We start from the raw sequence: 25224 nt of genomic DNA on the forward strand, positions 1-25224 counted from the left end.
TCGCCACTACGTGCACCTCCCGCCGTCGGCTAGGTCCCAGCCGCGAGCAACACCTCTGTGTCTCTCTAACCTGGCCGCCGCCGCAAGCAATCGTTCTGCGCGCGTCTCCCGCTGCCGGAAACGCCCCTCCGGCCAGGCAGCCGCCGCCAACGCACCTCCTGCGCGTCTCCCGCCGCCGGGCATGCCTTTGAAGACAACCGTCGTACAGGAACGCACCGCCAGCGCCAGCGTCAGCCGCGTCACGCCCAAGCTCAAACCTCCATGGCGAGGATGCCGACGCACTTCCTGATCCCCTTTTCTGTCGTTTCAAGGACTAGTAAACATGCACGTGCAATGCACGTCTACACAATCTGCATTTATCACACATCACAAGCAGTGGCTCGTGCTTGTCCATTTTCTTTGATGTTCCTGTGTGCTTTTTAAGCGGCTATCAAGCCTAAAAAAAATGAGATTCTTGTTCGTCTAATCTCGATAAAGAAATTAACAGGCTGCTTTCTCGATGATGCTCTAAATAAAAAGGTTACAAATATGCCACTCCAGTGTAACATGCAATAATCTTTATAAATGGCTAGAAAAAGGCTGTTCATATTCAAATACTTATATACGTCGATACAGGTTTGATTTGTGATTTTCCAGTAAATGGAATCATTGTAATTTCTTACATCGCAGAAAATAAAATCTTAGATTGATATAATGGATATCTTGAAGTTTTGACCAACTGCTTCATATAGAAATGCATATCCATGTAGCAAACGTTGATGTAAATCATTAAGTTGTCCTTCTCCGAATTACAACAACATGCATGATGCACACATCCATTTTATGACAGCCAATTACTTTCTAAGAACTCAAATATCTATGTTCAGTGAACAAACGAAATATTTTATCTCAAAACAGACATTGCTATCTACAATCTGCAAATATATATCTCATATATTTACTCACATATCATTCATATACAGTTTTTGGACTGACCGATCAAATTTGTTTACAGTAATTGATCACATGTTTGTAATGCTTTCGAGAAACACATGATAAGCCTATATGGACAATTCTTATTCAAATTGGTCACACAATACACGATTGGTCTTGCGCTGATTTGAACAATTGCTTATGAGACAACTAATTATGCATTGATTTGAGCACAAACTTTCGAGAATAGAGTACTCCACCATTTGTTACCATATCCATTAAGCTAAACAGGAGGTCACAAGTGGCATAAAACATCACTTACTCTCATTTCATAACACTTTGTGTATGTATCTTGGGTAAATTATTACCACTATCCTTCACTTGCAAGAGATAAGACTCATGGTAAATGAACATATATAATCTCAGGGCATAAAAAATAAACATCTTCCTGGACTAAACGTTGAAAGGTAAGAGAACAAACCTACGGCAATTAATCATGCAGAGTAGATGATACCAGTAAGCACTTTCCAAACCTCAATGGCACAGATAAAATCAGGTGAGATACTTTGTGTTCACTGCATATCCAATACTCTCAAAGTTGAAGTTGAAATGACTAACTGAAATAGAGAAATAAGGCATAACTATTATATAAAAACCTTAGACCTGAATTTCTACTTGAAACAGAATGATACTATAAGTCTGAAACCTGGATCAATATATACATAATCACCTATAACATGCACGTGTAGTCCAAGCTTATCCTTGTCATTAGCAATTCCCTGAAAATGTGAAATTTCTTAGGATGTGCTACCTAGTCAATAGAAACCAGACTATAAATTATGATTTTAAAAGGAACAATTGCAGATTAAACATACAATATATACACTCAGCGAGACTGAAATCTGCAGTTGGATCACACTTGTCATGGGAAACATAATGCCTCACATAATCTCTGGAATGAGCATTACTAAATGAAAATCTACAAATATCAGTTGCATGGAGTCTTTATCTGCTAAACCATGGATAACTCTGCAGTGTTAAGGTAACCACTAACATCATCTGACTCATATCATCAACTTGCATAATCTGAGTTTATCGTTTACAAAAAATAAATATCATCAGACCTGTACCAAACACAACATCACAGGCTAAGAAATTTAATACGCACGTATTTGCCATCTCCGATTCATACTCTCCAATACCTGTGCGCTTTGTATGACCACAACAGCCGCCTCCGGCACTCATTCTTGCATGCCCCGTAGATGCATAGACAACCTACCGTATTGAGAGTTTGAGACAAAAGAAAAAAATTATTGTGAGAAAAATGTAAGGATTACTCCATTGTGAGGTCTGGGAGGATATTCTCATGGCAGTCTGTCCTAGAAGCTGAAGTGCGCAAAGAAGATCACAAGACATAGACCTGGCGGTAAAATAAATCTCTGTCAGGTACCTCCTCCCTTTCAGATTACACTAAAAAATAAACAGGAGGTACAAGATTTCATGTTACAGCAAGATAGTGTTAACACAAATTTGTGATGTTGTTGTTTAGAAGGTTGGGTGAGCTGCTGATATGAGGCGATGTAGAATTTAGCTCGAGGTCACTACCGTCTTCCAAACAGTACTACAAACAAAAGCATGATCAAATGAAGCAGGAGCTTTTCATGGAAGCATATCAAGTTTCAACTTTTCATGGTCAAACAGTACTAAGAAATTACCAGTTTAAAAGTTCAAATGGGTGAAGAAACGGGAATGAGTTGAGAAGCATAGCAGGCTGCAGATTTTCATTGAAGCACACGCCTACACTAATTTTTGTGTAATCATCTTAGCGGTATGTCCTACAATATCTCCACTGGCTCAAGATCACAAAATTAATAGGGACAAAAGCACATGAGAGGATGGAGGAACACGTACCATAAGCAAACTCAACCTAGTCCAGAGCTCTTCGCTGCCATGGCCGGTGAACCCCTCTCGACGTAGCACTGGAGCAGATCGAGCGAGAAAATTTGGACCATGAAGGTGATAGACTACCAGTTCTTCTCAGTCGTAACTGCTAGCCAATCAATCATCTCCTTCCCAAGTCTATCACTTATCCGTCTCCAGAGAACATAAGGATGGTCTGCAAATTTTTTTTTTTGTTTCTTTAGTCATTTCATCAAACAGGTTGTGTGCATAAGCCTGGAACTAAAGGAGGCAAAAAAAAAATGTTTGCATCTGAACTCCGGTTGCTGCATCACAAGGAGAGAGAGAAAAGCAAGCAGGAGGAGGAAGGAACTCACATATCTGATCGTTGAACATGACTGCCTTGTGTAGCGTGAGGCCGTGAGGATTTACTGATCTAATTTTTTTCAACGTGGGGAGATGGTGCAACGGAATTTGTGGGTGGGGAGAATAGATTAATCTGGACCATGCGATGTGAGTGGATGGACGGTCGGGATTTAATTTTCCAACAACACTTCGTGTCTTTATAAGCAGTAGAGATAAGTAGTAGAGATGAAGAAATGTGGCAGCTTCGTCTTCAACCGTGGATCAGAACGTGTGGGCGTGTGGGCCGGAAGGAACGTGTGGGCGTGTGGGCCGGACCAGTTGATGCCGCGTTGCCGGCGCACATATGACAAACAATGCCATGGGTAAGTGAAAAACCGGTTCGCCTCTCGTCAGCCGAGTCGAACCCCATCGATCAAGTCGAGGCCTGTGGCGTTCCAATCTGGCCCAGATCGAGTTCGTCCAGAGCGAGTTCTTACCAAACTAAATCCTGTTTTGATTTCTTACCCCCTACCCAAGACAATCCGTTCTTATAAACATCCTCTCCTCTGCTCGCGATTTCCATAGAAATTTCGCCAGATTTCTCGGTTTCTCCCGGTACGCGTTTCCTGTGTCCCGATCTAGATCCAGAAAATTAGCTTTGGCAAGGCCAGGCGAATAGCGGTGGCACGGCGATGGATCACCGACGTGGGAAGCAGGACGATGGCGTGGAGGCCGGGGCGGAGGAATCGGCCATCGGCGGCGCTGGGAGGAAGCAGGGCGCCGGATCTGCAGTAAAGATTTCCTGGTAGTACGGGTCATCTTGAGGGATGCAAGGATTGGGACAGTATTTGCGGGGAATCAACGCGGGCAAGGTGGAGAGTGCCTGGCCGCTAGGAATTGTTCCGGGGTAGCGCTAGCTCGTCGAATTTTGCCGGCGAAAGAGATGCTGTCCACCGGAGAAGAGAGTTTGGCACAGTCGAGGTACTCCTATTTTCCCTTGCAAGGAGCACTTCTGCTCCGGTGCTCCCCCCCCTAGAAAAATTATAGGCCTGTCAAACACAATAACGGTGGAGATCTTTCCATATCTATTTATAAGCGCGGACACGATCGTAATTTCAGTGTAGGTCTACCGTCCGTACCACCCTATACAGGCCCGTATGACCCACGTTGTGTTGTACCTCGGTTTTGTACGTATCTATGGTCACATGCGTGTGCCGAAATAGAAAAGTCCTATAAAGATATTTCTCACGTGATCTTTTTTTTTCTTACGTGACGTACACATACTGTATCAATATAGACGGGTATACATGGGCTGGATATGGGTTTCGACGGACCCAACACAGGAAAAAGAAACCAACTATAACCGTTCAGCTTCTTTTAGGGGGGAGCACCGGAGCAGCCCTCTGCAAGGAGATGACCGGCTCAACTATTGCCTTTCAGAGGCGTCGGGATGGAGGTCTTCCGCTGCCGCGCCTGAGGGTGCCGCCGGCCGAATTTGTCGGACCTCCGAGCCACTGCATTTCTCGTGAACGCCCAAAAGAAACGGCTGCCAACGCGGCCGCCGCGCGCCGATGAGGGCTGTTTTTCGTGCCGCAAGCCATCGCTGTTGGGTGTGCACATCTACGTATTCTAAGTAGAAAAGCAATCTGGTTTCTCTTCTGAGTTTTTCATTCACGTTCCTAAGTGCGCGCTGTAGATTTGATTAGACTAAGATAGATCATGTTGATTCGAGGCAGGGACAATCTACTCCGGGCACGATATTCACTATGAAGCAGAATCTCCTTGCTGCCATCATGCTGGATCCGGAGCTAGCCGGGATCCCAGAATCGCCCATATTGCCGCGACCTACCGTCCAAAGAAAAAACAATGTGAAACTTTTCTGCAGAATCTCTCGACAGCGGCGATGTTATTGGCCATCAATCTTCAGGCCAAGCAGAAGCTCGTAGCAGACCAGGTTCAGTTGAATCGATGCCTCCTCCAGCCTCCAATGTATTGCCATGCTCAGCGCAGCGCTTCTGAATATCACCTCCCATCCCATCCTAGCTCAATGTTTTCTTCTGACGTATAGGCCGCATCCCTGCCGGCAAGCTTGTCATGTTGAGGTCACACCCTTGCCAGTCAAGCTCGCCATCACACGAACAGCGTGCATGCGGCACCCCTCTCTCCAAACTGATAATCGGCACGATACCTAATCAGCCAATGAAGCATCGTTGAACCCCTGCTATGCAAGCTGGCCATCACAAAAACCGCGTGCAGGCGGCATCCCTCTCCCCAAAACTGACAATTGGTATGATACTTGATCACCCAATCAAGTAATGAAGCATCGGTGCCTCACATATAATACTGCACGGGATATGTCGGCCATTGTATATGTTGGGCGAAACATGCTAATAAGAAACTCAAATACCCCGAAAATAGGAAACTAAAGTACAATTGCATTTCAATTAAGAAATCAGATGTTCCAAAGGAAAAATAACTGTCTTTTTCTGCTAAGAAAATAAGTGCTGTGGCATTGTTACACATATTCTTTAAATTTTATTACATTTGTGGCTGCTAAATAAATTTATAGCTACATTCGATTTTCATTTGGAGATAAATATGGATTTAATTCAAATGTTATTAATATTGTATGTGTATATGCTTAAAAGACAATGTTAGAATATCTTTTCAAAAGTATTGTCCGACAGTTTGCTTATCGTATTTTCCCGATGCAACGCACGGGCACTTTTGCTTTTTTTAATAAAAGAAACGTAATATTTAAAAAAACTTGCCATAAAATGGGCCTCCATGGAATGAGCTCCGTTGTAAGGCTTCGGCCCGGTCCACAAGCATAGACACAGCCAGAGATAGATAGCCCGCTGGAGACCGGCCCAAAAAAAATTCTGATAATCTCGTTTACCAATATCCTACCTATCGTGATCAAATTCTCAAAAAAAAAAAAAAAAAAAACCAATCGTGATCAACGAGCAAGAAGACACACAAAAAAAAAAAAGCTTCGTCCAAGTTCGATTTGTTCGAAGTTTCCGAGGCCACACGGCCTCGCCGTCTCCCCCTACTTCACCGTGGACGCGGTGATGGCTCCGCCGCGCCTCTCACCCCCACTTCGCCACTCCCATCGGAACCACCAGCGAATCCCAGTAGCGAGGACGCGAGTGCGCCGCCACAGCCTCCACGAACCCCCTCCCTGCCCATCTCCGGCGTCGATCCGCTCCGAATGGCTTCACCGTCCGCGGCAGCGGCGGCTGCCGCGGCAGCGGCGGGTTGGCTGGTGTCGCCGCTGCTGCAGTGCCTGAGCGACCGGGCCACGTCCTGCGCCGAGGACCTCACCCGGTACCTCCCCGGAGGAGCGGGAGACGCGCACGCCGACCTCGCGCGCCTCTCCGACTGCCTCCTCCGCCTGCACGCGTCTGCCTACGCCGTCGAGCGCGCCCGGCGCCGCCCCTTCGACCCGAGCCTCGCCGCCTGGCTCCGCCGCCTCAAGGACGCCGCGGACGACGCCGACGACCTCCTCGATGACATCACCCACGACCGCCTCGCGGAATCCCTCGCCGCCCCGCGCCCTAAGCTCCGCCGCATCCTCGATTACTCCCGCTCCCTCTGCCGCCGCCTATTCTTCTCCGATGACCCGCTCACTCGTCTCCCCTCCGTCCTCGAGAGGCTCGAGGCCGCCTCCGCAGCCAACAACGGGGTCGTCCACCTCATCATCCAGCTCTCCGCAGCCACCTCTCCGCAGCCCGGAAGCCCGCTCGCCCGGAAATTTAGCTCCGCCATCCCGGACGACAGCACTCTCTTTGGCCGAGGCCGCGAGCTTGCCAGTCTGCTGGAAAGATTAGTTGGGTGTAATGGTCCTGCTCAACAAGGGAACCAGTCTGCCATCCCTGTTGTTGCAATTGTCGGCGATGGCGGCATTGGAAAGACGACGCTGGCGCAGATGGCCTTCAATCATTTGAACATCCAGGTTCACTTCGAGGTCCGGATGTGGGTGTGCATGTCGAGCTGTATGGATGTGATGGAGCTTACTAGGAAGATATTGCAGCAGGCCACAACAGAGGAAAAGGACTATGGTGGGGTAGTCAGTTTTACTAAATTGCAAGATTTGCTGATTTCCGCCGTTGCAGGGAAGAGGTTCTTGCTCATCCTTGATGATGTTTGGGATGACAATTGGACGAAACTTTGCGAGAACATGGACTGGTGGAGGACCCTGCTAGCACCTCTGCAGAATGGTCAGCAAGAGAGCAGAATAGTTGTGACTACGCGCATGAAGAGGGCCGCTGACATGCTAGGTGCAAGGATCCCCCCAATCACGCTGCTTGGGTTGGGTGCTGAAGAACATTGGCTATTGCTCAAAAAGTTTGCGCTGGGCTGTGAGAAGAGCTGTGAGTATCCACAATTGCAAGAAATCGGGAGGAAGATTGCTTTGAAGCTTAGAGGATCCCCTCTTGCAGCCAAAGTAACTGGCAGGATGCTTAGTGATACTCAAAGTACAAGGGAATGGATCAGTATCTTGGAGGCAGATATTCATGGTGATATTATCTCCACACTTTTGGCAAGCTATTATCATCTGCCACCACCCTTGCAGTGTTGCTTCGCATATTGCAGTATATTTCCCAAGAATTGGAAATTTGAGCCTAAGAAACTTGTTAGGATGTGGATATCACAGGGTTTCATTCAGATGGAAAATGGCAGAAGCATGGAGGATATTGGTAGGGAGTATTTCAAACAACTTTTGTCAAGATCATTCTTTCACACACTCAAGCGAGGAAGCAAAATGCTCTATGTCATGCATGACTTGATTCATGACTTGGCACAGATGGTTTCTGATGGTGATTGCATGAGGATAGAAGGTGACATGTCCAAAAGTGTACTGCCAACTGTTAGACACCTGTCTGTTTCAAGTAAGTCTTTAGGGCAGATTATGAACCAATATGACTTGAAGAGACTGAGGACACTAATTGTATTTAGAGATCCTTTGATGCCTCCGAGTCCTATCCCAAATGGTTTTCTTGCCGGGATAAAGAATGTGCGCACGCTGGATTTTTCTGGATGTGATATATCTGAATTACCTGAAGCAATTGGCCTACTAACTCATCTGCGCTACATGGCACTTCCTGATACTATCAAAATCTTACCTGAATCTGTGAGCAGATTACTGCATCTTCAGACTTTTGATATCCCAAAGAAGTGCCAATTCGATAGATTTCCTGAGGGTATGCACCAGTTGGCCAGCTTGCGTCATCTTAGCATAGATTCAAAGTACATCTCAATGATAAGAGGTATTGGTAGTCTGGTTAACCTTCAAGGTTCTGTTGAATTTCATGTTAAAAAGGAAAAGGGGCAAACTTTAGAAGAGCTGAAAGATATGAACAATCTTCATGGGGTTCTTAGCATCCAGAATCTGGAAAATGTTCAATGCAGGGAAGAAGCTTGCAAAGCTCAATTGGCCAAAAAGCGGTATGTGCAGATTTTAAAACTTGAATGGAGCTTTGCTAATACAGGTTTTGGTCCCACCATGGATGCTGATGTATTGGACTGCTTACAACCTCATCCCAACCTGGAAGAACTTCACATCACACGGTACGAAGGGGTACCATCACCGCGGTGGTTGGAGATGAAAACGCTGTTCCACCTGAAATCCTTATATCTAGCTAACTGCAGAAGGTGGATGTTGCTTCCTTCTCTGGGGCATCTTCCATTTCTGAGGGTGCTGCACCTTAAGGAGATGAGTTCTGTTATTGAAATTGGCTTGACATTCTATGGTGGCTCGATGGCATTTCCATCACTAAATGATCTTGAATTTGATGACATGCCAAATTTAGTTTGTTGGAAAGGAGGAACCAGTAACTCTTTTTTCCCTTCCCTTCAAAAGTTGAAGATTTCAGACTGTCCAAAATTGGTTGAAGTGCCCTTACTTTCTCATACAATAAAAAGGCTGGCAGTAGAACGGAGTCAAAGAATTTCACATCTCAAGTTGTCCCCTTATTGCTCATTTGGATCAAGCAAATTCACATTGGAAATTTCTTCGGCAAGCATTCTGAGTGAAGGGTTCTTACATCAGCAACACCTTGAAGCTACTGAGGTGTTAAACATTAGGGGCTGTTGGGGATCAGTGACTGCTGAAAATTTTCAGGTATTAAGATCACTAAGAAAACTACGGCTGTGCCAGTGTGACATGGATGGTGCAAGACTGAATTCGTGTTTGCAGCATTTAACTGATCTTGCTTTCTTAGAGATAATTGAGTGCCAGAATATCATGTCTTTTGTCTTGCCAGTTGGATCAAGATATTCTACAACACTTCAGCACTTGTGCTTCGAGGGTTGCCAGAATATTTCCTCCTTGGCTACCTTGGAAAGCTTCACTTTCCTAAAAAGTTTGATCATTGAGAGGTGTCCAAGGGTCACAGCAGAGTCCTTACCTTCTGAACTGAAGAGAATGATATCTCTTAATAAACTGAGTATATCACATTGCTCAGGGTTTGAGTCATTACCGAGCAGTATCCCGCAGTCCCTGGAATTTCTTCATTTGGTTGGGTGTGACCCGAGGTTGACTGAAGCGTTACTTGAGAGGCAAGGTCCAGAGTGGGATAAGGTTGCCTTTATCTCCCAGATCACACTATACTAAATGTATGCCTTGTGTCGCTAGTTGTTACACGGCAAGCTCTCTTATAAAATAATGGTCGATTGAATGATCTTTTAGAGAGTCATGAACATATGTTATTCTATATGCTGGAGTTAACCAATCAGATGTCCTTTGAAATAACTTTCAATGTTCCACACACTATCAACCTACATTTACTACAAGTCCTTTTTGTCTAGTGCACTCATCTTTGTTATTCTTTCATTATTTTGTTTGCACTAATTTACTTCTCAATGAAAGACCGAGATATGAAGACTAGAGAGGTGGTTGCTATCTTGTATCGGTTGGTTGCTATATTAATAAAGCGGGGCAAAAGCCTATTTCGAGGAGGGTGAAGACTGGAGAGGTGGGGGAATAGGAGCTTACAAAAACTACTTCTACTGAAAACCAATTAACAGAAGATTTAGATATTACACGCAAAAAACACAGATGATTCAGATATGCTAGTGAAGAACTAGAACAAAACTAGATTTAGGACAGCAGGTACTGAAGCAGCAGAAATTAAATAGATGAAATCTGGACAAATTCTAATGTTTCAGAAACAGATATGCAAGAACGTCAAGCAAATATAGTAGAAATAACAAGTATTAACACTAAAGAGATAGGGTTTGACTTGGGACATTTTCCTAGCAAGCGCATCCTTGGCTAATAGATTCTTCCATTTCAGGACCTAAAGCTGTGACTAAACTCCATGGGTAATCAAGGGTATCCTTTCTTTACGGGGAAAGAATTTGGGGTATCTTTTTTTAAATATTTTTTTAGCTGTATATGGTTGGCATATAGATCTAATTTGCATCTGATTGTGCCATTTCATTCCTAAAATAGATGTTTCTTTGTCTTTTCACGGTCAATGCTACTTGTCTGTTACTTTTGTATGAATGTATATGTATGTAAAGGAGTCGGAAATCACCGTGATACTTCTTTATGACTAATCTAATGGTATCATTTCAACTTGGCCAACCTAAATATTTTATAATTACTTGTCAAAGATAGAGAAGTTTGACTGCATGCTTCTAGGGCATCATCCATTTTGAAATGTTGGTAGCAACTAAATCCACCTCATGGTCTTCATCCAAAAAGATGTTCCCATCGTCATTCTGTCTGTGTTAACAAGGTTGATCATCTATACCAATGTAGAGAACTAGAGATGTGATACGCTGAGCAGTGCTTTGGTTTTACCTGTCCTTTTTTGTCCCCCCCCTGGGATTTGGAGCTATTCTTTATTTCCATGAAAAGTGACAGAAACTTGGTCTGCGCTCCCCCATAGAATTATTCCTTCAAGCGAGAATATTCCGCCCAGACAAGGCATTGGGCAACAAGAAGGTAATTATTTTATTCCGTTGTGGTTTGGAGTTACATTTGTTTCCTAGCAATCTAACAGAAACTTTATATGCACTGTCACAGAGCCGTTCCTTCGAAACAATAATCTACCATCAACAAAAGGCACCGGGCAACAAGAAAGAACAGAATGCATACCATTTGGGGAGACTAAGTACAAGTCGAAGCATGTAGTTAATTAATACACTGCAGGAAACAGAGGACAGCTGAGCTCATGCATCTGGCAACTGTATCCCGACACGGAAGTGAGAAGGTACACCTGGCAGTGGGGGATGATACTAAGCAGTGTTTGCTTGCTCTCAGATGGGCTTTGCACTTCATCCCACCACAGGTGTTGTTAGTTCTTGTTCACATCCACAGGCCAGCTATCCCAAGTAAGATTTCTTTTTTGTTTGTATCTAGTTTCTCTGATGGCATATATGTATGTGTATACCTTTAATTCTTATGCATCCCAAGAGGCCGTGCTGCTTGTGCTAGTGGATGGGACTGTTACTTTGGCAAAAATTTACAGATATTTGCCACATCTTACATTTTGTAGCTATATATTTCAGCGGTATTGGGAGCTTCAATGCCAGCAAGCATGTTGACAGAAGACCGTGTTAGTGCACACAGAATAAATTCGAGAAACATGATTGAGAAAAACTTAGTTGAGTGTGTTATCACCAGATTTTGGCCAAATCAGGAGGTGGGCCGTAAGAGAGATGGGCTTGGAAGATTACACGTGGAAGATCTCTGAAGCGGCCTTGCACGGAGAATTTGGGCTAGATTGCCCGTGTATCTTTAATTATAGTAGATTGCATCATAGATTAAAAGTTAGAGTTTGTCTCGTACACGGTGGGGATATTCCCACGTTAGAAAGTCCCTTGGACTATAAATATGTATCTAGGGTTTATGGAATAAACAACAACTCACGTTCAACCAAACAAACCAATCTCGGCGCATCGCCAACTCCTTCGTCTCGAGGGTTTCTATCCGATAAGCGACATGCTGCCTAGATCGCATCTTGCGATCTAGGCAGCACAAGCTCCACGTTGTTCATGCGTTGCTCGTACTGAAGCCTTGTTGATGGCGAGCAACGTAGTTATCATAGATGTGTTAGGGTTAGCATAGTTCTTCGCGTAACATGCTAGCGTAGTGCAACCCTTGCATGTCTAGCCGCCCTCACACCCATCTCAGGTGTGGGGGCGGCACCCCGCTTGATCATTATTTAGTAGATCTGATCCGTTACGATTGCTCCTTGCTCTGCAAGGATTAGTTTAATATCTGCAATAGTTAGGCCTTACGAAGGGGTGGAGGATCCAGCGGCACGTAGGGTGTCGTTCGCAAGTCCTAAACAGGATGTTCCGGGATCAACTTCATGTTGGTTTTAGTCCTTGTTTAGGATGGAAACTACGATCACCGTGCGTGGCCGCGAGGCCCAACCTGGAGTAGGATGATCCGATTATGCGGTGAAAACCCTAAATCGTCGTAGGTCTCATTAGCTTTATCTTGATCAAGCGGGACCACCATATATTCGTGCACCCCGTACGAATCATGGGTGGATCGGCTCCTTGAGCCGATTCACGAGATAACTGAGAGCCGATCGAGGCTCGTATTTAATGTTTACGTGTATGCCATGCGGGAAATTAAGCGAGGCATCTCCATCACCTTCCCGACCGGGTATAGGTCAGTGGCACGCCCTTGCACTTCGCATCGGACGTGTGACCGAGAGAGAAGAGCTGCGGGCCGTCGCTTGGAGGGGTCTCGGCCAGCCGCAGCTCTAGGCTCTTCCGGCTCTACCGTGTTGACGCTGCCCGCCGGTGGGTTTTGGCGATCAACACATTACGCTGCACGCCGGTGGGACCATCGTCTACATCAACCACATCGCCATCTACATCCGAGATGGCGGACGGCACGCCGTCACCTACGAGGAGCTGCCGACGAGCTCAAGAAGAGGTATGACGAGATCAAAGTCACCCTCGAAGCCGACCTCATCGGCTCTTTTCGGAGAACCCGTTCCCATGGCATCGAGATGGAAGGGGTTCTCACCGAAGGTGCACTCGATGGGATAGACCTCTGCCCCGTCGGAGGAACGCACCGAGGGCCTACGGCGGAGATCAACTACTTGGTGGCTCATTCGCTACACCGCCACTCGAGAACCTGGTCAACACGTTGGAGCGTGTCGCTCTTCGCGTGATCCGGAGATCATGATGCACCAGTACTCGCCGTCGGGACCAGCTCTCGGGACGCATCAAGGAGAGTTGCCACTCCGAGTCCCGTGCACCGCTGCCATATGCGTTGGCGGCACCGAAGTGTCGGCTACACCGGCATTCGTCGTCTACAAGATTGGTGGTGACCCTAGTGACTACCGGTTCTTGCCCGAGGCGCCTAAGGAGATCCCTCACGGATACGCATGCACGTATGTGCAGTTGTAACAGCGGGCACTCACGAACCAGGCCACAACATCGGGGACTCCGGCGAAAACGGGAGGAACGTCGGCGACGAGCTTGAGAAGCGGACGTGGCTAGCTAAGTACGCCACCCCGACGAACCTCCGAGCTCGGCTCTGCGGTTGGCTCGTAGCTGGAAAAGCAAACATGGCTGGCTAAGTACGCCACCCCGGCGAATCTTCGTAGTTCAACTCCTGCAGCAAAGACCACAATGCGGATCAGATCGGTACCATACCGAGAGACCGATTCGGCATGGTGCCGAAGAGAAGGGCAATCGGCTATTCCAAGCCGTACCCGACGAGTACGAGATGATCCCGCTGCCACCTAAATATCGGCTTCCCGATTTCTCCAAATTCGGTGGATCGGATGGCTCCAGCTCCATCGAACACGTCGGCCGATATTTGGCACAACTAGGACCGGCCGGTGTCGGATCAGCTACGCGTGAGGCTCTTCTCACGGTCCCTCACGGGATCGGCTTTCGGATGGTATACCTCGTTGCCACCGGACTCCATCCGGACTTGGAAGCGATTGGAAGAGCGATTCCATATGCAATACCATTCGAAGCTTCCGAGTCCGGCATTGCCGATCTAGCACAACTACGTCGAAGCGCGGAGAAGCGTGACGAATACATCCAGCGCTTCAGAATCTTAGGAACCGATGTTATTCGGTTCGTATAAGCTGAAAAGGAAACGATCGAGTTGGCGATGAGGCCTTGCAACACAGCTCAAGGACATGGCCTCCCAAGCGATTATCCCTCGCCGGCGCACATGGTTCGAAGGCTGCCGGCATATGAACAGCGCCACCGGACTGTACCAAGACAAGTTCAAACGTGCGGTAGTCTGGTCGATGCGAGAGGAAGACGAAGCTCTGCGGGAGACCAAGAGGTAGCGATGGCTGAATGGACTCGGGGAGGAACCCCGTGTCCTGCAAATGGGTAAAGCCACCAGGCCCACCCAGGGATTTGATTTTGACGTGACCAAGGCCGAGCAAATCTTCGACCTCCTGCTCAAGGAGAAGCGGTTGACGATTCTGAAGGTCTCAAATTCCCCACGGCGCAAGAGCTGAGCAGAAAGCCATACCGCAAATGGCACAACTCGCTCTCCCATGCCACCAACGACTGCAGGGTGTGGCGTCGGCACATCCAAGCGGCGATAGAGAAGGGGCGTCTAATTTTCAACCAAGCACGCCATGAAGGTCGATACCCGACCCTTCCCCGCCGTTAACATGGTAGAGTTCACCTGCCCTGAAGGTTGCCGACCAGGATCCTCGTTCGGCATCAACATGGTAGGACACAGGAATCACTACGGCAAAGATGGAGATGAGGGCAGGCTGCTCTCATAGCAAGGACACGAGGAGGCCGCTCCATGCGATCGGCTCCATCATGATGGCGGGCGCTACGCCACGGAGGGAGAGGTGAAGAACATAAGATATCGGCGACCTCTCTGCGATCACCTCCTCAACAAGTATGTAAGGCGGTATGACCAACGCCGACGGTCCGGCTATGATGATGAGAGGGATCGTCGGCTAGAGAAGCGAGAAGACATCGTCGGCGAGGATCGCGATGAGGAGGAGCACGAGCGCCGTGCCACGGAAAAATCAAGGGAGCAAGACAACAACGCCGGGCATTGGGACCGCCCCTTCTTCGGACCGCTGGGATTCGGGAATGAGCCGATTGCCCACAATCGGCAATTGCCAGAATGCAACCGAAGAAGAAGGAGGCAGCCAACGTGTCTGTGTTCAAGCGCCTAGGGCCTCTCCCGCCACAAAGTAAACGCGGCTGAGTCACCTCGTTGGGCAGATCTCGAGGATTCGGAAGATGAGGGAGAAGAAGAAGAAGACAGTGCCACCGGCCAAGGTGGTGCCACGACGGACTCGGCCGTTCCCAAAAGCGCAGGGTTCGCCGGTTGCGCGGCCCGGAGGAAGCCGAAAGGTTGTACTTGCATACGCTAAGGAAGGCACGGCACGATCTGGCTGCGAAAGTTCAGCGAACCCTGGATGAAGAGGGTCGTCCACGGAAAATGGAATGGCGCCCCAAACAAAGGAAAGCCGATGATGAAACATCGGCCGGGCACGAACATGGTGCTCGTCCTTCCGACGAGCTTAGTGCTCCACGACTCTACGATGCACTCAAGGTGGACGACGACAAGCGCATAAAGTCGAAGTTGGGTTGGTTTTATCCAAATTTGACCGAGAGTAGCAGAATTAAACCAATGAGCAAATCGGGCGAGGCTGATCCTTGTGATCGGCCCCAAGAATTATGAAGGAACATTACAGAACCTTCGATCAGTGCTCCAATAGATATGGAGGCCGATTCCGGCAATCGGCCAAAATTATCCTCACCACATGTTACGCTTGTGTTCGTCCTAGTTCCTACCGGAGCCAACGTACGAATTATGAGCCGATATACGCCATTCCCCGACAGATTCGGCTCGGTGGGCATATAGTCGGATGAACATGTGCGGATAAACATGTGTAAACATGCGTGCGATGAAACATTGGGGGCCGATTAAGAAAAATCGGCCAAATAAAAAAATTTGCGCAAGAAGCACGGCCGATGCAAACGACATCGACTTAAGAGTAGAAAGGCGATGCATGACCATCGACTCCGCTTATAAGCGAGAGGGTCAATGAAGCGGGAAGTGAGCCACGAAGAGAGATTCTAATGGAAGAGCTCCTCAATGGAGTGGTTTGATGACTCGGATCTTCTCTTCAAGGACCTCTCGGATTCTTTTTGCGAGCATCCGAGTTCGCGATGTCAGTGGGGCAGGTTTGAGGGATCATGACCACGATCAATACCAAGCGCGGCATGGATGTACGAGATCAGGTTAAGGATGGGTTGCATCGGATCCACCAAAGGAAAGGAGCCGATCCGACTTCGCAAGGCGCGAAAAGTGGTGGAGAAGCTCGGGGGCAGCTCGCCCGAAGGTTCTGCTTTGGGGAGCCGATTTTGTTGAAATCGGCTAACTCGCATAGGCGGCACATTTGGCTGATCCATTGCCGTTCTCGCCTTGGATCGAGACTCGGGGGCGGTGGCACAGTAAATGCCTGTTTTTGAAAGCCGATTGGAGTCGCATCGACCGGCCTGCATTGTGATCTCCTCTCGAAATAGTAAGGTGTTGCAAAAGAAGACTACTAAAGCTATGGAGAGGAATCGGGATAGGAGGGCTGTCGGCTTTACAGGTTTTGGACCGCCCGATCATTGCAAGAGAAGGAAAGGAGTGGATTCTCAAAATAGCCGATGAGTAGTTCATCGGCTAAGGGGTTGCGAAAATTATGGTCGAGATATCAAATCGCAGTTTGAAATTGAGAAGTGCTTGGCCGACGGACTAATCGGCATGTGAGTCCGACTTCACGAGCGTCCAAAGAAAAGAAATCCGATACGTTGCTATCGGTCTTGGCATGACAAAGCGGAAGGAATGAAATTGGAGTAATTGAAGGATGAATTGAAAGAACAATTTCATTAATTCAAAGGAGCGGCTTTACAAGAAAGAGCCGAGTGGCTCTCAAAAGAGGGATACGGTGCCTAGTGCACCGCTACTACTAGTCCTATTCTACTAGTCGTCGTTGTCCTCATCATCACCGCCGTCGATGTCGTCGGCGCTGCTCCCTGAGGAGCTCCTCGTCGCTGCTGCCCTAGCCTTTGGCCGAGCCTCGTCCTCCTCGTCATCATCATCATCCTCGCTGTCCGCCCCGGGAGCGGAAGCGCTTGGTCGGCGGATACCCGATGGAGGAGGAGGATTCATCCTCCTCCTCCTCTTCCTCCCCGTCATCATCTTCGTCCTCGCTGTCCGCCCACATACGGGAGCGTTTCGGCGGGAGCTTGGCGGAGGGGTAGGCCTTGGCCTTCGCTACTTCTCCTTCTTTCTTCTCATTGTCGGAGGAGAGGGGGTTCACCTCGGAGTGAAGTTTGTCCTCGTTCTTCCTCTTCGGCAAGGATTGGAGGGGGAGGCCTGAGAGGGAAGAGGAAGAGGAAGACATTGCTACAGGGGGAGAGGGTTTTTTGGGTGCCGATGGCTGGAACAGAGGAAGGGGATAAAGAGTGAATCGATCGGCACGGTTAAATAATGAGAAGCCTGGTGGGAATTAATGCCATTACGGTTTAGGAAGTGATGCCGAGCTATCGAATTTTACGAGAAGGCGAGAAGACGGGGCATAATGATGATGGACGCGCAAACGGCTCTGCTGCCACGACATGACCCTTCGGAGGAAAAAGCAGTGGTTTTGGAATTATCATTGCCAAAACCGGGGGGCATGTGTTATCACCAGATTTTGGCCAAATCAGGAGGTGGGCCGTAAGAGAGATGGGCTTGGAAGATTACACGTGGAAGATCTCTGAAGCGGCCTTGCACGGAGAATTTGGGCTAGATTGCCCGTGTATCTTTAATTATAGTAGATTGCATCATAGATTAAAAGTTAGAGTTTGTCTCGTACACGGTGGGGATATTCCCACGTTAGAAAATCCCTTGGACTATAAATATGTATCTAGGGTTTATGGAATAAACAACAACTCACGTTCAACCAAACAAACCAATCTCGGCGCATCGCCAACTCCTTCGTCTCGAGGGTTTCTATCCGATAGCGACATGCCTAGATCGCATCTTGCGATCTAGGCAGACAAACTCCACGTTGTTCATGCGTTGCTCGTCTTTGAAGCCTTGTTGATGGCGAGCAACGTAGTTATCATAGATGTGTTAGGGTTAGCATAGTTCTTCGCGTAACATGCTAGCGTAATGCAACCCTTGCATGTCTAGCCGCCCTCACACCCATCTCAGGTGTGGGGGCGGCACCCCGCTTGATCATTATTTAGTAGATCTGATCCGTTACGATTGCTCCTTGCTCTGCAAGGATTAGTTTAATATCTGCAATAGTTAGGCCTTACGAAGGGGTGGAGGATCCAGCGGCACGTAGGGTGTCGTTCGCAAGTCCTAAACAGGATGTTCCGGGGATCAACTTCATGTTGGTTTTTAGGCCTTGTTTAGGATCGGCTTACGATCACCGTGCGTGGCCGCGAGGCCCAACCTGGAGTAGGATGATCCGATTATGCGGTGAAAACCCTAAATCGTCGTAGGTCTCATTAGCTTTATCTTGATCAAGCAGGACCACCATATATTCGTGCACCCCGTACGAATCATGGGTGGATCGGCTCCTTGAGCCGATTCACAGGATAACCTGAGAGCCGATCGAGGCTCGTATTTAATGTTTACGTGTATGCCATGCAGGAAATTAAGCGAGGCATCTCCATCACCTTCCTGACCAGGTATAGGTCAGGTGGCACGCCCTTGCACTTCGCATCGGACGTGTGACCAGAAGAGCTTTGCGGGCCGTCGCTCGGAGGGGTCTCAGCCAGCCGCAGCTCTAGGCTCTTCCCGGCTCTACCGTGTTGACAGTCGCTGCCCGCCGGTGGGTTTTGGCAGTCAACAGAGTGCTTGCAAATTTACAAGGTTACTGCTGAAACTGAAATGATTAATCCGCAATTGCTTTCTTTTTATGCCATGAATTTTTGAAGGAAACACTAGGACACTGATACTATATATTTCTTCTAGGTCCAAGCAGAGATACTCATAGTTGACAAAGAGGATGTGGTCGTTGCACTTTTGGAGGCAATCAAAGAGCATAGGATTACCACACTCGTTATGGGTGCTAAAAAGAGGTATATATTACTACGTTCCAAAATATAAGCCTTTTTAGAAAGGTAAAATAGCTTTCAAAAAAGGCTAATATTTCAGAACAGAGGTAATAGTATATTAGTACTTGCTACTTACATTACATATTTTTTCTGGATGCTACTACAATATTCTATGTCGTGCATACTTGGGGTGGCAGCCTGGCACAGTTCACCACAACTTACTGATGACTACCATTGCTTTCTTGTGACCTCTGGCTCTTGATACAGAAAACATGACTGGAAGGGTAAGACAGCAGATGCTTTGGAGAAACAAGCCGATTGTTTGTGCAATATTCTGTACCTGCATAACGGAATTCTCGTTGCGAGCAGGTAATGATTGACTAATATTTTTTGCCAAAGTAAATTGTTATAGTTCACAAAGACATAAATTTACTGTTTTTGATTGAAAAACTTGCAAATTTTTGTTACCCTAGTAGCTTTCTTACATGACTCTTGCTAGCTTCTACATTCTGTTTATCTGCATTTCTCTTACACTCTTGTTCGTTTACAGGCATCGGCACCCAGCCAGAGAAATGGACATACCCTCTTTGAGAGGCTGCCACTTCTCAGGCAGCAACAACACCACAAGATCCTCTTCTTTCTTCAACTCTTGTAGCACCGCTGACATGTTTGATGCTGAACATCTTGATGACCCTTCCCTGGTGATGAATACGACCTACATATACAATGATAGTAGGTTCAACGCCATAATTGGTCTCAAGTCATTTGCCACTTTCAGGGAGCTAGTAAACCAGCAACTTTTAGCTGAGCACTCAAGGGACTTGTACCAGGCATTTCACATCAAATACTGTGACATCTTTACTAGATGCCAGTTCATTGGTGGCTTTGACTCACTCATTGGAGTAGATTCCCAAAATTTAGGGGAGGCACATTGGAAATCCATCAAGAGCTGGCCTGCAGTTTTGGAGTATATTGTCAGTGTTCTGAAGACATTACAAATGCAACTCCTCAAGCAGAACCATCGTGCATGCAATGGATTTACACATGATGACCTTTCAGAAGCAGCAAAAAAACCTGTTAGGTGTCTGTTCACTGTTGCTTCAGTTGTATCTGACCATGAGGTGAGGAAGTCACCAGAGAAGCTCTTCTGTGTATTGAACATGTACACAGCTCTGATGGACGCTACCCCCGTTCTCAGGAAAGTCTTCTATACAGATTCTATCAGTATAGATGTTGAGGGGGTTCTTGCAAAACTGAAGGACTCTGCAAGGGGAATAGTTAAAGTACTTAAAGGATTGATTCAGACTTACAACTCACAAAAATCAGTGAAGGATGGAAGTATCCTAGCGTTATCTCGGTACCTCATGAGATACATCAGTCTCCTAGTGAAGCATAAAGGCTCACTTGATATGATCCTAGATCATGATCACACTGACGATCTGTTGACAGTTGATGGAATGAGTTTGGCATATCGTTTAGTGTTTGGGCTCATCACTGATCTGGAGTCAGTAATTTATAAACATTCTAGGTCATTTGCTTCTGAAGGACTCAAGTGCATATTCTTGGTCAACAACATACATTTCATACTTCAAGAAGTCAAGCAATCAGATATACAGTTGACTGTAAAAGCGAAGTGGTTTGAAAAATGCCAATCACACATCAAAGGGTACACAAAGAGATACATGTATGCATCATGGGTACCTGTCACATCCACCTTGGATGTTTCAAGAGGCCTGCCTCCTAGTAAAAAGGCAAGGATAAACTTCTTCAATTTCAGGCTCACCAGTCCGAGTCCCATGCAAAGTTTTGCTTCGTCTTTAAGTGCAACTTGTAATCTTCAGATGTTCTGGAAGGTACCCAATCCAGCTCTTCGAGATGAGCTTCGTGCAAAGATCCTGGAGTTTGTTAATAGAGCCTACAATGGTCACTTGGAGAGTAAAAAACAGTATGCAGGACAATGTGCCAAGAATTTTGAGCCAGAGTGGAAAAGCAAAATTAATAAATTGTTTGAAGGATGAATTAGCAGTTTTTTTTTTCTGTAAGCAGAAGTGGATGAAGAGCCCAGTGCAAATATGGGCTCTACATATTGTACCTATATTGATATCCGTTGTGTTTGTCACTGTAAATGATCAGCTGAATCAGCTTAATTAAAGACGTATTTTTGCTAATGGAGGTATTTATATCTTCAACCTATATACTTGATGACTTATATCTGTGTGAAATGAACGAGGTTTAGTCTTGGGACTTTAGGGTCATTATAATGGAAACACAAAGTTGTACCTTTTGTACTTGAAAACTAAAGACGTATTTTTGCTAATGGGGGTATTTATATCTTCAACGTATTACTTGATAACTTATATCTGTGTGAAATGAACGAGGTTTCATCTTGGAGCTTCAGGGTTTCAACATAGAAAATGCTAGCTCGCCTATATATTTCTTCATTTCAAGTACTGTACAAAAGGTACAACTTTGCATTTCCATTTTAATGTGAAGAGGAATGTTACTCCCTCTGATTCATATTAATTTACTCCAATATGGATGTATCTAGAACTAAAATGTGTCTAGATACATCCATATTAGAGTCAATTAATATGAACCGGAGGGAGTATGTTTATTCGTACTTTACTTTTATATTCTATTAATCATACAGCAAACACAAATTTGCTGGCTAGTCTGTTATGTTGGCTCTACTTGGATCTTCCTGCTTGGAGCTATTTCCTATTGTCCCGAGACATCCTCTCCTGTTATTTGTATGGAAAATGATGGATACTTTTGTTACATGAATTTGCAGCTGTACTCTTCTGGAAGGAAGGAGGGGTACCTACTGCAAGCAACAAAATACAATGTTTCTGAGCAGGGGCTTTCCAAAATCCAAACCAAGAGCCAGTATTTCTCCTAGAAGAAAAGGACACGCAAGGTATTAGCTTCCTGACAACACTTGACTTGTTTTTTACAGCATGCAGCATAGTTTTTACAGTCGCCTAATTCTTGCTAACCACATTGTCCTTTTCCCTCAACTGATACTAACAAAAATTTATTTATAGAGCCAATCAGATGCTAGATTTTTTTTTTTTTTGTAACAAGAGACTCTGCTTCACCAACCACATATATTTTTGTTGAAAAGGATGTGTGACCCCTGGCCTCTGCATTGAGTGATGTTTCGACGTATAAATCTGGTGTATTTTTTGTTTCGTATTCATTGTGCGATCCCATCTGGACTTCAAGGCAGATGAAACTTGACCAATTTATTAAGCGAGTGAAACCAGAAATCCTGCCCTTCATGGGGACTGTCTTTGTCCTACTGTTGCCGCACCTTCCTAGAAAAGCTTCGCCTCCATCATGCGGCATTTTATTTCTACACAATGGCAATCTCATACTAGCCAATAACAAAGACAGCTTGTTGAAGCATCCGTAATTCCTTCATTAAGGTGCTCCTATGTGGCATACAGAAAAATAGGAATCAGTTACTAGTTATTCTAAGCTTTAGCCTATTATTATGTGTTCCTAAGGCTATATATGCGAAGACAAGTTAAATTGCAGTTCGGTAATAATATAGCAAAAGTAAGTAACTGAGATCTCTTCTGTAGTTCTAGCAGCGTTGTTACTTGTTGTGCTGCCCACTAATGTCACCTTTGGTATTAAGTTTTATGGAATCTCTCTCTAATGATCCTACTCTAAAACGCTGCCTCCATATTTGAGGATACCAGGTTCAGTGCCACCTTCGGTCACAAGTCTGTGCAAAAACGCAAAAGCCTTACGTTTTGATGCATTGAAAGAAAAAGAAGGTTATATGTACAAGTCCAAGGAAGGATCACCCCACTCCGTACAACTCAACCCAAAAGACATAATCTAGGGGAGAAGTTGCCGAAGACCCCGGGCACCCGCGTCCGCCCACTGTCGCGCCTCGGCCGTGATTTCGTCAAGCAAGGATGCAACCGAGGGACGCGCGTTGTCGAAAACCGCAGCGTTCATGTGCTTCTAAATCCACCACGTCGTAAGCATGATGAGCGACGAAGTACCCTTGCGCAACTGGCAAGGGGCAGTCCGCACCACCAGCGACCACCACTCCGCGAAGTCACCCTCAACCGTCGGAGGCCCCATGGTGGATCGGATCCACGAGAGAACCTCGAACCAGATGGTCCAGGAGAAGGAACACCTGGTTAGAATGTGCGCCATCGTCTCCACTAACTGATCACAGAGCGGGCATCTTGCCGCGTGAGGCAATCCTCGTCGTGCAAGACACTATCGCTCGTCCAACACCTATCGAGGCAGGCCAACCAAATGAAGAACTTCACCCTAGGCGGCGCCCAAGATTTCCAGTTGAGCCTCCGGGAACCTGATACGATTGCCCCCTGGAAGAGAGCGTCGTAGCAAGAGCTAGACGAGTACTGGGAATCCGTCGTCCAACGCCAAATCAACCTGTCCTGGTCCGTCGATAGCAGCATGCCCCTAAGCGTGGTCCACAACTGCACATATTGCCAGAGGGCCAAGGCACTTAGCGCGCCTACTATGTCCGTCACGCAGCTGCGCTCCACCAGCGCTTGTTGCACCGTGCGCATCCGTCTACGCCGCTTCGGGATGAGCGCGTAGATTTCCGGCGCCACCTCTTTGATGGACATGCCATCCAACCATCTGTCCTCTCAGAAGAGAGTGGATTCTCCATTGCCGACCACCACGAAGGTGGAGGCCGCAAATACATCCAACTCGACCTTCGAGAACTGCATGTCGAGCCCGCGCCAAGGAGCTTAGCAGTTGACTGACCAATCACGAGAATTGAACCAGGCACTTTCTACGAAATGTACTGAGATTTTGACTAGGTCTCTGCTCATGGTGGTATCAACACAATTAATGGTGTAGACTGCAATTATTTTCAGGAGGATCGGTGGAAGTTCGTCCAAAGCTGGCCCATGGCATTGGAGAATGGCCACTGTTCTGAAATCAAAAGTTCTGCAACTCAATCAGGATCATGCTACCTAAGCAGACAGCCATGCTTGCAGTATGTTGACAAAGAATGATGTATCAGCTGCAGCGAAGGAAACTTATCCATGAGCCTCTAAGTATTGCCTCCGAAGTTTCTAAGGCGAGGGGAAAAAAATCACCTGATCTCTTTTATACACTGAATCTGTGCAGAGCACTTTCCTGAGCCATAGTCAGGCTGATGACTTGTTGACCATCGACTATCAAGGGCACTGAGTCCCAGCAGACCGTCTCGCAACGATGGTCATTGCTGGTCTGAATACAGAGCTCGAGCAAAATCTAGAAGGGGGGACTAATTCACTTCATACTGGAATAAGTCAGAACGACCAGACAACAGACATGATGGTAGAAGCTCATTGGGTTGAAAAACGCCACATTGAAGGCTGGAGAAATTACCTTTACTAGTCTCTGGCGAAGAAAAATCAGAGGTAACACCATACTACAAGTAGATAGTTGGTCTGAGACATTGATCTTGTTTTAATGCAATGCCAATTATTCCTATATCTGCATCTTTTTTTTACTGCACACTCCTACCTGCATGTTCGTTATGACAAAGGAGTGATGGGCACAAAAGCCGGGCCACACAATGGAGATAAGCTGTTTGCATGTATTTAGTACACTATCCTTGACAGGCCCCCGAAGGAAAAGAGGCCTGGATATTCCACGGGCCAAGCTTTAGCATTGGCACAGAGGCTCCTGGACCGCGGGAGGTGCTATACACCGATCGGGTCGGTGCGGATGGGGTGCCGCACACCCCCCGACCCGGCGGTTGTATAGTGGGCCGCGGCCCATCAGGTAATTTTCTTACTCTTTTTTCGTTTCTGTTTATATATTTTCATTTTTTTAAAAGCAAAAATATTTTTAAAATCCGTTTGTTTTAAAATCCGAATGTTTTAATTTTTATGACTTTTTTTAAAAGTATTGTTTTCAAAAAATATTTTTTTGAAAAATTCAGAAATTAAACATTTTTTTAATTTGAACATTTTTTTGAATTTTCTTTAAAATTTAAAATTTTTACGAACATGAGCATATTTTAGAATATGAACATTTTTCTAAGATGGACAT

General features: G+C 46.5%; 2 protein-coding genes and 1 long non-coding RNA gene across 5 annotated transcripts; 2 read left to right on the top strand and 1 right to left on the bottom strand.

Moving 5' to 3' along the window:
- Window positions 1–1718: 1718 nt before the first annotated feature.
- Window positions 1719–3251, bottom strand: LOC127345402 (uncharacterized). Of its 2 annotated transcripts, none has more exons than XR_007878659.2 (3): window positions 3189–3251; window positions 2824–3028; window positions 1719–2332 (listed from the first exon to the last, which is right to left on the bottom strand). It is a non-coding gene; the product is annotated as an uncharacterized lncRNA (long non-coding RNA). The 2 variants fall into 2 exon arrangements; XR_007878658.2 differs by having other exon boundaries at window positions 2824–3093.
- A 2885-nt stretch (window positions 3252–6136) lies between these two features.
- On the top strand, window positions 6137–9857 carry LOC127345403 (putative disease resistance protein RGA4). The gene has a single exon (XM_051371877.2). The coding sequence runs from the start codon at window positions 6371–6373 to the stop codon at window positions 9773–9775; it is 3405 nt and encodes a 1134-aa protein (XP_051227837.1). The 5' UTR covers window positions 6137–6370; the 3' UTR covers window positions 9776–9857.
- A 145-nt stretch (window positions 9858–10002) lies between these two features.
- On the top strand, window positions 10003–21375 carry LOC127345404 (exocyst complex component EXO70C1). 2 transcript variants are annotated; one of them, XM_051371878.1, is made up of 7 exons: window positions 10003–11113; window positions 11195–11502; window positions 11680–11777; window positions 18977–18997; window positions 19100–19206; window positions 19450–19551; window positions 19733–21375. In XM_051371878.1, the coding sequence occupies exons 2-7, from the start codon at window positions 11343–11345 to the stop codon at window positions 21198–21200; spliced, it is 1956 nt and encodes a 651-aa protein (XP_051227838.1). In that variant the 5' UTR covers window positions 10003–11113; window positions 11195–11342; the 3' UTR covers window positions 21201–21375. The 2 variants fall into 2 exon arrangements, with proteins under 2 accessions (XP_051227838.1, XP_051227839.1); XM_051371879.1 differs by lacking the exon at window positions 10003–11113 and having other exon boundaries at window positions 11364–11502; window positions 11667–11777; window positions 19733–21350.
- Window positions 21376–25224: the final 3849 nt, after the last annotated feature.

The sequence above is a fragment of the Lolium perenne genome, chromosome 3, assembly GCF_019359855.2.
Source record: "Lolium perenne isolate Kyuss_39 chromosome 3, Kyuss_2.0, whole genome shotgun sequence".
NCBI lineage: Eukaryota > Viridiplantae > Streptophyta > Magnoliopsida > Poales > Poaceae > Lolium > Lolium perenne.